The 15,479-nt window shown below is 29.4% G+C and overlaps 1 protein-coding gene across 3 annotated transcripts in view; it reads right to left on the reverse strand.

The window, feature by feature from the left end:
- Positions 1–445: 445 nt before the first annotated feature.
- The window catches only part of Cht5 (Chitinase 5), a 46,983-nt gene continuing 31,949 nt past the window's right edge, over positions 446–15,479 (reverse strand). For all 3 annotated transcript variants that reach the window (XM_073960600.1, XM_073960601.1, XM_073960602.1), the window contains exons 5-6: positions 932–1,108; positions 446–867 (exon numbers count right to left, since the gene is read on the reverse strand). In XM_073960600.1, the coding sequence (XP_073816701.1) occupies positions 715–867; positions 932–1,108 (330 nt within the window). In that variant the 3' untranslated portion in view covers positions 446–714. The remainder of the gene's footprint in view (positions 868–931; positions 1,109–15,479) is intronic.

Genomic DNA, 15,479 nt, shown 5'->3' on the forward strand with positions numbered 1-15,479 from the left:
GAATTTTGAAAATTTTGTAGTTTAATTTTTGATATGGCGAATATAAATAAATTCTTACTCTCGAAAGGGATTAGGAAAGAATGTGATATTAGTGAGAGGTGTACAAAAATACAAATACGTACATATGTATATGAACATATACATACTTAGTTTCAGAGTGAATAGAATATCATTACTTTGATTAATTTAAGAATCTAAAATAAAATAAAATATATGTATGTAATAACTTTCAATAATGAAAATATTCGTAGAGTAATTTACTCAAACATGTCCTCACTCTAGTCACTTTTATATTGGCAAAACCTGGTCTACGATTAATTTGAATTTTTAGGCAGCGCTTTGGGATCCATGTAAGCACTATACTCACTCTAAAGCGTATACATTCTTAACTTTAACCCATAAATAATACGCATATTAGCACAAAAACAAAACACAAAGCCATCACTTATATCTTATAGAGATTTGATTTATTTACTTAAATTTCGAAATGCTATACAAAAATATACGTTCTTAAAATGTAATTTATTTTAAATTAATAGTTTTTCGTTTTTAATTAAATCTAATGAATACACAAATGCAATACAAAGTCGACGAATGTTTCGATTGTGTGTATGGTGTGAGTATAAAAAAGCATACCCAAAACACACACACACACACATATTCACTTTTGAGAAATGTGCCTAATCTGTGTGACAATTTACGCCATCAACATCATTAAGCATCATTGCCAGACTTCTTGCTCTTCAGCTGGGTACAGTAGTACCGATCACTATTCTCAATCCAATCGCAAACATTTGATATGGTATGGAAGGCAGTGCCTTCTTTGCATTCGAATTCGACAGGCATACCGTGCACGCAACGATAATACTGTAATAAAACGAATTAATAGGGATTTTGGAATCAAAACTCTCAAACTTTGATTTCTTCTTACCTTTCTGCAGTCTTCGTGGGGCACAAAATCTTTGTGGCTACAATCGATATGACTCAGGTCGGGGTTGGTATTTCCTTGTACAGTAATTTCTGGTTCAGGATCGACTGGATCTGGCTTCCATGCAACAGGTGCACCAGTTGTTGTTGTTAGTGGTTTCTTAGTTGCTTTCATGGGTTTCTGAAATGACAAGAAAATTTTGATACATTAGGAGCGCGTGTAGAGGAATAAACGTGGATTTTTTAACAATATTTTTGAGGGACAATTGGAGCAATAAACGTGGATTTTTTAAAGAATATTTTTGAGGGACAATTGGAGCAATAAACGTGGATTTTTTAAAGAATATTTTTGAGGGACAATTGGAGCAATAAACGTGGATTTTTAAATAATATTTTTGAGGGACAATTGGAGCAATAAACGTGGATTTTTTAAAGAATATTTTTCAGGGACAATTGGAGCAATAAACGTGGATTTTTTAAAGAATATTTTTGAGGGATTTGGAGCAATAAACGTGGATTTTTTAAAGAATATTTTTGAGGGACAATTGGAGCAATAAACGTGGATTTTTTAAAGAACATTTTTGAGGGACAATTGAAGCAATAAACGTGGATTTTTTAAAGAATATTTTTGAGGGACAATTGCAGCAATAAACGTGGATTTTTTAAACAATGTTTTTTGGGGGACTATTAGAGCAATAAACGTGGATTTTTTAAAGAATATCTTTGAGGGACAATTGGAGCAATAAACGTGGATTTTTTAAAGAATATTTTTGAGGGACAATTGCAGCAATAAACGTGGATTTTTTAAACAATGTTTTTTGGGGGACTATTAGAGCAATAAACGTGGATTTTTTAAAGAATATCTTTGAGGGACAATTGGAGCAATAAACGTGGATTTTTTAAAGAATATTTTTGAGGGACAATTGGAGCAATAAACGTGGATTTTTTAAAGAATATTTTTGAGGGACAATTGGAGCAATAAACGTGGATTTTTTAAAGAATATTTTTGAGGGACAATTGGAGCAATAAACGTGGATTTTTTAAAGAATATTTTTGAGGGACAATTGGAGCAATAAACGTGGATTTTTTAAAGAATATTTTTGAGGGACAATTGGAGCAATAAACGTGGATTTTTTAAAGAATATTTTTGAGGGACAATTGGAGCAATAAACGTGGATTTTTTAAAGAATATTTTTGAGGGACAATTGGAGCAATAAACGTGGATTTTTTAAAGAATATTTTTGAGGGACAATTGGAGCAATAAACGTGGATTTTTTAAAGAATATTTTTGAGGGACAATTGGAGCAATAAACGTGGATTTTTTAAAGAATATTTTTGAGGGACAATTGGAGCAATAAACGTGGATTTTTTAAAGAATATTTTTGAGGGACAATTGGAGCAATAAACGTGGATTTTTTAAAGAATATTTTTGAGGGACAATTGGAGCAATAAACGTGGATTTTTTAAAGAATATTTTTGAGGGACAATTGGAGCAATAAACGTGGATTTTTTAAAGAATATTTTTGAGGGACAATTGGAGCAATAAACGTGGATTTTTTAAAGAATATTTTTGAGGGACAATTGGAGCAATAAACGTGGATTTTTTAAAGAATATTTTTGAGGGACAATTGGAGCAATAAACGTGGATTTTTTAAAGAATATTTTTGAGGGACAATTGGAGCAATAAACGTGGATTTTTTAAAGAATATTTTTGAGGGACAATTGGAGCAATAAACGTGGATTTTTTAAAGAATATTTTTGAGGGACAATTGGAGCAATAAACGTGGATTTTTTAAAGAATATTTTTGAGGGACAATTGGAGCAATAAACGTGGATTTTTTAAAGAATATTTTTGAGGGACAATTGGAGCAATAAACGTGGATTTTTTAAAGAATATTTTTGAGGGACAATTGGAGCAATAAACGTGGATTTTTTAAAGAATATTTTTGAGGGACAATTGGAGCAATAAACGTGGATTTTTTAAAGAATATTTTTGAGGGACAATTGGAGCAATAAACGTGGATTTTTTAAAGAATATTTTTGAGGGACAATTGGAGCAATAAACGTGGATTTTTTAAAGAATATTTTTGAGGGACAATTGGAGCAATAAACGTGGATTTTTTAAAGAATATTTTTGAGGGACAATTGGAGCAATAAACGTGGATTTTTTAAAGAATATTTTTGAGGGACAATTGGAGCAATAAACGTGGATTTTTTAAAGAATATTTTTGAGGGACAATTGGAGCAATAAACGTGGATTTTTTAAAGAATATTTTTGAGGGACAATTGGAGCAATAAACGTGGATTTTTTAAAGAATATTTTTGAGGGACAATTGGAGCAATAAACGTGGATTTTTTAAAGAATATTTTTGAGGGACAATTGGAGCAATAAACGTGGATTTTTTAAAGAATATTTTTGAGGGACAATTGGAGCAATAAACGTGGATTTTTTAAAGAATATTTTTGAGGGACAATTGGAGCAATAAACGTGGATTTTTTAAAGAATATTTTTGAGGGACAATTGGAGCAATAAACGTGGATTTTTTAAAGAATATTTTTGAGGGACAATTGGAGCAATAAACGTGGATTTTTTAAAGAATATTTTTGAGGGACAATTGGAGCAATAAACGTGGATTTTTTAAAGAATATTTTTGAGGGACAATTGGAGCAATAAACGTGGATTTTTTAAAGAATATTTTTGAGGGACAATTGGAGCAATAAACGTGGATTTTTTAAAGAATATTTTTTTGAGGGCCTATTAGAGCAATAAACGTGGATTTTTTAAAGAATATTTTTGAGGGACAATTGGAGCAATAAACGTGGATTTTTGAAACAATATTTTTTGAGGGCCTATTAGAGCAATAAACGTGGATTTTTTAAACAATATTTTTTTGAGGGCCTATTAGAGCAATAAACGTGGATTTTTTGAAGAATATTTTTGAGGGACAATTGGAGCAATAAACGTGGATTTCTTAACAATATTTTTGAGGGACAATTGGAGCAATAAACGTGGATTTTTTAAAGAATATTTTTGAGGGACAATTGGAGCAATAAACGTGGATTTTTTAAAGAATATTTTTGAGGGACAATTGGAGCAATAAACGTGGATTTTTTAAAGAATATTTTTGAGGGACAATTGGAGCAATAAACGTGGATTTTTTAAAGAATATTTTTGAGGGACAATTGGAGCAATAAACGTGGATTTTTTAAAGAATATTTTTGAGGGACAATTGGAGCAATAAACGTGGATTTTTTAAAGAATATTTTTGATTTTTTGAAGAATATTTTTGAGGGACAATTGGAGCAATAAACGTGGATTTCTTAACAATATTTTTGAGGGACAATTGGAGCAATAAACGTGGATTTTTTAAAGAATATTTTTGAGGGACAATTGGAGCAATAAACGTGGATTTTTTAAAGAATATTTTTGAGGGACAATTGGAGCAATAAACGTGGATTTTTTAAAGAATATTTTTGAGGGACAATTGGAGCAATAAACGTGGATTTTTTAAAGAATATTTTTGAGGGACAATTGGAGCAATAAACGTGGATTTTTTAAAGAATATTTTTGAGGGACAATTGGAGCAATAAACGTGGATTTTTTAAAGAATATTTTTGAGGGACAATTGGAGCAATAAACGTGGATTTTTTAAAGAATATTTTTGAGGGACAATTGGAGCAATAAACGTGGATTTTTTAAAGAATATTTTTGAGGGACAATTGGAGCAATAAACGTGGATTTTTTAAAGAATATTTTTGAGGGACAATTAGAGCAATAAACGTGGATTTTTTAAACAATATTTTCTGAGGGACTATTAGAGCAATAAACGTGGATTTTTTAAACAATATTTTTTGAGGGACTATTAGAGCAATAAACGTGGATTTTTTAAACAATATTTTTTGAGGGACTATTAGAGCAATAAACGTGGATTTTTTAAACAATATTTTTTGAGGGACTATTAGAGCAATAAACGTGGATTTTTTAAACAATATTTTTGAGGGACTATTAGGACAATAAACGTGGATTTTTTTAAACAATATTTTTTTGAGGGACTATTAGAGCAATAAACGTGGATTTTTTAAACAATATTTTTTGAGGGCCTATTAGAGCAATAAACGTGGATTTTTTAAACAATATTTTTTTGAGGGCCTATTAGAGCAATAAACGTGGATTTTTTGAAGAATATTTTTGAGGGACAATTGGAGCAATAAACGTGGATTTTTAAAGAATATTTTTGAGGGCCTATTAGAGCAATAAACGTGGATTTTTTAAACAATATTTTTGACGGACAGTTGGAGCAATAAACGTGGATTTTTTAAACAATATTTTTGACGGACAGTTGGAGCAATAAACGTGGATTTTTTAAACAATATTTTTGAGGGACAGTTGGAGCAATAAACGTGGATTTTTTAAACAATATTTTTGAGGGACAGTTGGAGCAATAAACGTGGATTTTTTAAACAATATTTTTGAGGGACAGTTGGAGCAATAAACGTGGATTTTTTAAACAATATTTTTGAGGGACAGTTGGAGCAATAAACGTGGATTTTTTAAACAATATTTTTGAGGGACAGTTGGAGCAATAAACGTGGATTTTTTAAACAATATTTTTTGGGGAAATATTAAAACAATAAACGTGGATTTTTAAACAATATTTTTTGAGGGACAATTGGAGCAATAAACGTGGATTTTTTAAACAATATTTTTTGGGGAAATATTAAAACAATAAACGTGGATTTTTTAAACAATATTTTTTGGGGAAATATTAAAACAATAAACGTGGATTTTTTAAACAATAGTTTTTGTGGAAATATTAAAACAATAAACGTGGATTTTTTAAACAATATTTTTTGGGAAAATATTAAAACAATAAACGTGGATTTTTTAAACAATATTTTTTGGGGAATTATTAAAACAATAAACGTGGATTTTTTAAACAATATTTTTGAGGGACAATTGGAGCAATAAACGTAGATTTTTTAAACAATATTTTTTGAGGGACTATTAGAGCAATAAACGTGGATTTTTTGAAGAATATTTTTGAGGGACTATTAGAGCAATAAACGTGGATTTTTTAAAGAATATTTTTGAGGGACAATTTGAGCAATAAACGTGGATTTTTTAAAGAATATTTTTGAGGGACAATTGGAGCAATAAACGTGGATTTTTTAAAGAATATTTTTTTGAGGGACAATTGGAGTAATAAACGTGGATTTTTTAAAGAATATTTTTTTGAGGGACAATTGGAGTAATAAACGTGGATTTTTTAAAGAATATTTTTTTGAGGGACAATTGGAGTAATAAACGTGGATTTTTTAATGAATATTTTTGAGGGACAATTGGAGCAATAGACGTGGATTTTTTAAAAAATATTTTTGAGGGACAATTGGAGCAATAGAAGTGGATTTTTTTAAAGAATATTTTTGAGGGACAATTGGAGCAATAAACGTGGATTTTTTAAAGAATATTTTTGAAGGACAATTGGAGCAATAAACGTGGATTTTTTAAAGAATATTTTTGAGGGACAATTGGAGCAATAAATGTGGATTTTTTAAAGAATATTTTTGAGGGACAATTGGAGCAATAAACGTGGATTTTTTAAAGAATATTTTTGAGGGACAATTGGAGCAATAAACGTGGATTTTTTAAAGAATATTTTTGAGGGACAATTGGAGCAATAGACGTGGATTTTTTAAAGAATATTTTTGAGGGACAATTGGAGCAATAAACGTAGATTTTTTAAACAATATTTTTTGAGGGACTATTAGAGCAATAAACGTGGATTTTTTAAACAATATTTTTTGAGGGACTATTAGAGCAATAAACGTGGATTTTTTAAAGAATATTTTTGAGGGACAATTTGAGCAATAAACGTGGATTTTTTAAAGAATATTTTTGAGGGACAATTGGAGCAATAAACGTGGATTTTTTAAAGAATATTTTTTTGAGGGACAATTGGAGTAATAAACGTGGATTTTTTAAAGAATATTTTTTTGAGGGACAATTGGAGTAATAAACGTGGATTTTTTAAAGAATATTTTTTTGAGGGACAATTGGAGTAATAAACGTGGATTTTTTAATGAATATTTTTGAGGGACAATTGGAGCAATAAACGTGGATTTTTTAATGAATATTTTTGAGGGACAATTGGAGCAATAGAAGTGGATTTTTTAAAGAATATTTTTGAGGGACAATTGGAGCAATAGACGTGGATTTTTTTAAAGAATATTTTTGAGGGACAATTGGAGCAATAAACGTGGATTTTTTAAAGAATATTTTTGAAGGACAATTGGAGCAATAAACGTGGATTTTTTAAAGAATATTTTTGAGGGACAATTGGAGCAATAAACGTGGATTTTTTAAAGAATATTTTTGAGGGACAATTGGAGCAATAAACGTGGATTTTTTAAAGAATATTTTTGAGGGACAATTGGAGCAATAAACGTGGATTTTTTAAAGAATATTTTTGAGGGACAATTGGAGCAATAAACGTGGATTTTTTAAATAATATTTTTGAGGGACAATTGGAGCAATAAACGTGTATTTTTTAAAGAATATTTTTGAGGGACAATTGGAGCAATAAACGTGGATTTTTTAAAGAATATTTTTGAGGGACAATTGGAGCAATAAACGTGGATTTTTTAAAGAATATTTTTGAGGGACAATTGGAGCAATAAACGTGGATTTTTTAAAGAATATTTTTGAGGGACAATTGGAGCAATAAACGTGGATTTTTTAAAGAATATTTTTTTGAGGGACAATTGGAGCAATAAACGTGGATTTTTTAAAGAATACTTTTGAGGGACAATTGGAGCAATAAACGTGGATTTTTTAAAGAATATTTTTGAGGGACAATTGGAGCAATAAACGTGGATTTTTTAAAGAATATTTTTGAGGGACAATTGGAGCAATAAACGTGGATTTTTTAAAGAATATTTTTGAGGGACAATTGGAGCAATAAACGTGGATTTTTTAAAGAATATTTTTGAGGGACAATTGGAGCAATAAACGTGGATTTTTTAAGAATATTTTTGAGGGACAATTGGAGCAATAAACGTGGATTTTTTAAAGAATATTTTTGAGGGACAATTGGAGCAATAAACGTGGATTTTTTAAGAATATTTTTGAGGGACAATTGGAGCAATAAACGTGGATTTTTTAAAGAATATTTTTGAGGGACAATTGGAGCAATAAACGTGGATTTTTTAAAGAATATTTTTGAGGGACAATTGGAGCAATAAACGTGGATTTTTTAAAGAATATTTTTTTGAGGGACAATTGGAGCAATAAACGTGGATTTTTTAAAGAATATTTTTTTGAGGGACAATTGGAGCAATAAACGTGGATTTTTTAAAGAATATTTTTGAGGGACAATTGGAGCAATAAACGTGGATTTTTTAAAGAATATTTTTGAGGGACAATTGGAGCAATAAACGTGGATTTTTTAAAGAATATTTTTGAGGGACAATTGGAGCAATAAACGTGGATTTTTTAAAGAATATTTTTGAGGGACAATTGGAGCAATAAACGTGGATTTTTTAAAGAATATTTTTGAGGGACAATTGGAGCAATAAACGTGGATTTTTTAAAGAATATTTTTGAAGGACAATTGGAGCAATAAACGTGGATTTTTTAAAGAATATTTTTGAAGGACAATTGGAGCAATAAACGTGGATTTTTTAAAGAATATTTTTGAAGGACAATTGGAGCAATAAACGTGGATTTTTTAAAGAATATTTTTGAAGAACAATTGGAGCAATAAACGTGGATTTTTTAAAGAATATTTTTGAGGGACAATTGGAGCAATAAACGTGGATTTTTTAAAGAATATTTTTGAAGGACAATTGGAGCAATAAACGTGGATTTTTTAAAGAATATTTTTGAGGGACAATTGGAGCACTAAACGTGGATTTTTTAAAGAATATTTTTGAAGGACAATTGGAGCAATAAACGTGGATTTTTTAAAGAATATTTTTGAGGGACAATTGGAGCAATAAACGTGGATTTTTTAAAGAATATTTTTGAGGGACAATTGGAGCAATAAACGTGGATTTTTTAAAGAATATTTTTGAGGGACAATTGGAGCAATAAACGTGGATTTTTTAAAGAATATTTTTGAGGGACAATTGGAGCAATAAACGTGGATTTTTTAAAGAATATTTTTGAGGGACAATTGGAGCAATAAACGTGGATTTTTTAAAGAATATTTTTGAGGGACAGTTGGAGCAATAAACGTGGATTTTTTAAAGAATATTTTTGAGGGACAATTGGAGCAATAAACGTGGATTTTTTAAAGAATATTTTTGAGGGACAATTGGAGCAATAAACGTGGATTTTTTAAAGAATATTTTTGAGGGACAATTGGAGCAATAAACGTGGATTTTTTAAAGAATATTTTTGAGGGACAATTGGAGCAATAAACGTGGATTTTTTAAAGAATATTTTTGAGGGACAATTGGAGCAATAAACGTGGATTTTTTAAAGAATATTTTTGAGGGACAATTGGAGCAATAAACGTGGATTTTTTAAAGAATATTTTTGAGGGACAATTGGAGCAATAAACGTGGATTTTTTAAAGAATATTTTTTGAGAGACTATTAGAGCAATGAACGTGGATTTTTTAAAGAATATTTTTGAGGGACAATTGGAGCAATAAACGTGGATTTTTTAAAGAATATTTTTGAGGGACAATTGGAGCAATAAACGTGGATATTTTAAAGAATATTTTTGAGGGACAATTGGAGCAATAAACGTGGATTTTTTAAAGAATATTTTTGAGGGACAATTGGAGCAATAAACGTGGATTTTTTAAAGAATATTTTTGAGGGACAATTGGAGCAATAAACGTGGATTTTTTAAAGAATATTTTTGAGGGACAATTGGAGCAATAAACGTGGATTTTTTAAAGAATATTTTTGAGGGACAATTGGAGCAATAAACGTGGATTTTTTAAAGAATATTTTTGAGGGACAATTGGAGCAATAAACGTGGATTTTTTAAAGAATATATTTGAGGGACAATTGGAGCAATAAACGTGGATTTTTTAAAGAATATTTTTGAGGGACAATTGGAGCAACAAACTTGGATTTTTTAAAGAATATTTTTGAGGGACAATTGGAGCAATAAACGTGGATTTTTTTAAGAATATTTTTGAGGGACAATTGGAGCAATAAACGTGGATTTTTTAAAGAATATTTTTTGAGAGACAATTGGAGCAATAAACGTGGATTTTTTAAAGAATATTTTTGAGGGACAATTGGAGCAATAAACGTGGATTTTTTAAAGAATATTTTTTGAGAGACTATTAGAGCAATGAACGTGGATTTTTTAAAGAATATTTTTGAGGGACAATTGGAGCAATAAACGTGGATTTTTTAAAGAATATTTTTGAGGGACAATTGGAGCAATAAACGTGGATTTTTTAAAGAATATTTTTGAGGGACAATTGGAGCAATAAACGTGGATTTTTTAAAGAATATTTTTGAGGGACAATTGGAGCAATAAACGTGGATTTTTTAAAGAATATTTTTTGAGAGACAATTGGAGCAATAAACGTGGATTTTTTAAAGAATATTTTTTGAGGGACTATTAGAGCAATGATCGTGGATTTTTTAAAGAATATTTTTGAGGGACAATTGGAGCAATAAACGTGGATTTTTTAAAGAATATTTTTTGAGAGACTATTAGAGCAATGAACGTGGATTTTTTAAAGAATATTTTTGAGGGACAATTGGAGCAATAAACGTGGATTTTTTAAAGAATATTTTTTGAGAGACAATTTGAGCAATAAACGTGGATTTTTTAAAGAATATTTTTTGAGGGACTATTAGAGCAATGATCGTGGATTTTTTAAAGAATATTTTTGAGGGACAATTGGAGCAATAAACGTGGATTTTTTAAAGAATATTTTTTGAGAGACTATTAGAGCAATAAACGTGGATTTTTTAAAGAATATTTTTGAGGGACAATTGGAGCAATAAACGTGGATTTTTTAAAGAATATTGGAGCAATAAACGTGGATTTTTTAAAGAAGATTTTTTGAGAGACAATTGGAGCAATAAACGTGGATTTTTTAAAGAATATTTTTTGAGGGACTATTAGAGCAATGATCGTGGATTTTTTAAAGAATATTTTTGAGGGACAATTGGAGCAATAAACGTGGATTTTTTAAAGAATATTTTTTGAGGGACTATTAGAGCAATGATCGTGGATTTTTTAAAGAATATTTTTGAGGGACAATTGGAGCAATAAACGTGGATTTTTTAAAGAATATTTTTGAGGGACAATTGGAGCAATAAACGTGGATTTTTTAAAGAATATTTTTTGAGAGACTATTAGAGCAATGAACGTGGATTTTTTAAAGAATATTTTTGAGGGACAATTGGAGCAATAAACGTGGATGTTTTAAAGAATATTTTTGAGGGACAATTGGAGCAAAAAACGTGGATTTTTTAAAGAATATTTTTTGAGAGACAATTGGAGCAATAAACGTGGATTTTTTAAAGAATATTTTTTGAGGGACTATTAGAGCAATGATCGTGGATTTTTTAAAGAATATTTTTGAGGGACAATTGGAGCAATAAGCGTGGATTTTTTAAAGAATATTTTTTGAGAGACTATTAGAGCAATCAACGTGGATTTTTTAAAGAATATTTTTGAGGGACAATTGGAGCAATAAACGTGGATTTTTAAAGAATATTTTTGAGGGACAATTGGAGCAATAAACGTGGATTTTTTAAAGAATATTTTTTGAGAGACAATTGGAGCAATAAACGTGGATTTTTTAAAGAATATTTTTTGAGGGACTATTAGAGCAATGATCGTGGATTTTTTAAAGAATATTTTTGAGGGACAATTGGAGCATAAACGTGGATTTTTTAAAGAATAATTTTTGAGAGACTATTAGAGCAATGAACGTGGATTTTTTAAAGAATATTTTTGAGGGACAATTGGAGCAATAAACGTGGATTTTTTAAAGAATATTTTTGAGGGACAATTGGAGCAATAAACGTGGATTTTTTTAAGAATATTTTTGAGGGACAATTGGAGCAATAAACGTGGATTTTTTAAAGAATATTTTTGAGGGACAATTGGAGCAATAAACGTGGATTTTTTAAAGAATATTTTTTGAGAGACAATTGGAGCAATAAACGTGGATTTTTTAAAGAATATTTTTTGAGAGACAATTGGAGCAATAAACGTGGATTTTTTAAAGAATATTTTTGAGGGACAATTGGAGCAATAAACGTGGATTTTTTTAAGAATATTTTTGAGGGACAATTGGAGCAATAAACGTGGATTTTTTAAAGAATATTTTTGAGGGACAATTGGAGCAATAAACGTGGATTTTTTAAAGAATATCTTTGAGGGACAATTGGAGCAATAAACGTGGATTTTTTAAAGAATATTTTTTGAGAGACAATTGGAGCAATAAACGTGGATTTTTTAAAGAATATTTTTGAGGGACAATTGGAGCAATAAACGTGGATTTTTTTAAGAATATTTTTGAGGGACAATTGGAGCAATAAACGTGGATTTTTTAAGAATATTTTTGAGGGACAATTGGAGCAATAAACGTGGATTTTTTAAAGAATATTTTTGAGGGACAATTGGAGCAATAAACGTGGATTTTTTAAAGAATATTTTTTGAGAGACAATTGGAGCAATAAACGTGGATTTTTTAAAGAATATTTTTTGAGAGACAATTGGAGCAATAAACGTGGATTTTTTAAAGAATATTTTTGAGGGACAATTGGAGCAATAAACGTGGATTTTTTTAAGAATATTTTTGAGGGACAATTGGAGCAATAAACGTGGATTTTTTTAAGAATATTTTTGAGGGACAATTGGAGCAATAAACGTGGATTTTTTAAAGAATATTTTTGAGGGACAATTGGAGCAATAAACGTGGATTTTTTAAAGAATATTTTTTGAGAGACAATTGGAGCAATAAACGTGGATTTTTTAAAGAATATTTTTTGAGAGACAATTGGAGCAATAAACGTGGATTTTTTAAAGAATATTTTTTGAGGGACTATTAGAGCAATGATCGTGGATTTTTTAAAGAATATTTTTGAGGGACAATTGGAGCAATAAACGTGGATTTTTTAAAGAATATTTTTTGAGAGACTATTAGAGCAATGAACGTGGATTTTTTAAAGAATATTTTTGAGGGACAATTGGAGCAATAAACGTGGATTTTTTAAAGAATATTTTTGAGGGACAATTGGAGCAATAAACGTGGATTTTTTAAAGAATATTTTTGAGGGACAATTGGAGCAATAAACGTGGATTTTTTAAAGAATATTTTTGAGGGACAATTGGAGCAATAAACGTGGATTTTTTAAAGAATATTTTTGAGGGACAATTGGAGCAATAAACGTGGATTTTTTAAAGAATATTTTTGAGGGACAATTGGAGCAATAAACGTGGATTTTTTAAAGAATATTTTTTGAGAGACAATTGGAGCAATAAACGTGGATTTTTTAAAGAATATTTTTTGAGGGACTATTAGAGCAATGATCGTGGATTTTTTAAAGAATATTTTTGAGGGACAATTGGAGCAATAAACGTGGATTTTTTAAAGAATATTTTTTGAGAGACTATTAGAGCAATGAACGTGGATTTTTTAAAGAATATTTTTGAGGGACAATTGGAGCAATAAACGTGGATTTTTTAAAGAATATTTTTGGGGGACAATTGGAGCAATAAACGTGGATTTTTTAAAGAATATTTTTGAGGGACAATTGGAGCAATAAACGTGGATTTTTTAAAGAATATTTTTGAGGGACAATTGGAGCAATAAACGTGGATTTTTTAAAGAATATTTTTGAGGGACAATTGGAGCAATAAACGTGGATTTTTTAAAGAATATTTTTGAGGGACAATTGGAGCAATAAACGTGGATTTTTTAAAGAATATTTTTGAGGGACAATTGGAGCAATAAACGTGGATTTTTTAAAGAATATTTTTGAGGGACAATTGGAGCAATAAACGTGGATTTTTTAAAGAATATTTTTTGAGGGACTATTAGAGCAATGATCGTGGATTTTTTAAAGAATATTTTTGAGAGACAATTGGAGCAATAAACGTGGATTTTTTAAAGAATATTTTTTGAGGGACTATTAGAGCAATGATCGTGGATTTTTTAAAGAATATTTTTGAGAGACAATTGGAGCAATAAACGTGGATTTTTTAAAGAATATTTTTTGAGAGTGGAATTTTTAAAGAATATTTTTGAGGGACAATTGGAGCAATAAACGTGGATTTTTTAAAGAATATTTTTTGAGAGACAATTGGAGCAATAAACGTGGATTTTTTAAAGAATATTTTTTGAGAGACAATTGGAGCAATAAACGTGGATTTTTTAAAGAATATTTTTTGAGGGACTATTAGAGCAATGATCGTGGATTTTTTAAAGAATATTTTTGAGGGACTATTAGAGCAATGATCGTGGATTTTTTAAAGAATATTTTTGAGGGACAATTGGAGCAATAAACGTGGATTTTTTAAAGAATATTTTTTGAGAGACTATTAGAGCAATGAACGTGGATTTTTTAAAGAATATTTTTGAGGGACAATTGGAGCAATAAACGTGGATTTTTTAAAGAATATTTTTGAGGGACAATTGGAGCAATAAACGTGGATTTTTTAAAGAATATTTTTGAGGGACAATTGGAGCAATAAACGTGGATTTTTTAAAGAATATTTTTGAGGGACAATTGGAGCAATAAACGTGGATTTTTTAAAGAATATTTTTGAGGGACAATTGGAGCAATAAACGTGGATTTTTTAAAGAATATTTTTGAGGGACAATTGGAGCAATAAACGTGGATTTTTTAAAGAATATTTTTTGAGAGACAATTGGAGCAATAAACGTGGATTTTTTAAAGAATATTTTTTGAGGGACTATTAGAGCAATGATCGTGGATTTTTTAAAGAATATTTTTGAGGGACAATTGGAGCAATAAACGTGGATTTTTTAAAGAATATTTTTGAGAGACTATTAGAGCAATGAACGTGGATTTTTTAAAGAATATTTTTGAGGGACAATTGGAGCAATAAACGTGGATTTTTTAAAGAATATTTTTGGGGGACAATTGGAGCAATAAACGTGGATTTTTTAAAGAATATTTTTGAGGGACAATTGGAGCAATAAACGTGGATTTTTTAAAGAATATTTTTGAGGGACAATTGGAGCAATAAACGTGGATTTTTTAAAGAATATTTTTGAGGGACAATTGGAGCAATAAACGTGGATTTTTTAAAGAATATTTTTGAGGGACAATTGGAGCAATAAACGTGGATTTTTTAAAGAATATTTTTGAGGGACAATTGGAGCAATAAACGTGGATTTTTTAAAGAATATTTTTGAGGGACAATTGGAGCAATAAACGTGGATTTTTTAAAGAATATTTTTTGAGGGACTATTAGAGCAATGATCGTGGATTTTTTAAAGAATATTTTTGAGGGACAATTGGAGCAATAAACGTGGATTTTTTAAAGAATATTTTTGAGGGACAATTGGAGCAATAAACGTGGATTTTTTAAA

This window comes from Musca autumnalis, unplaced genomic scaffold (assembly GCF_047663935.1).
Source record: "Musca autumnalis isolate F117 unplaced genomic scaffold, ASM4766393v1 scaffold_1, whole genome shotgun sequence".
NCBI lineage: Eukaryota > Metazoa > Arthropoda > Insecta > Diptera > Muscidae > Musca > Musca autumnalis.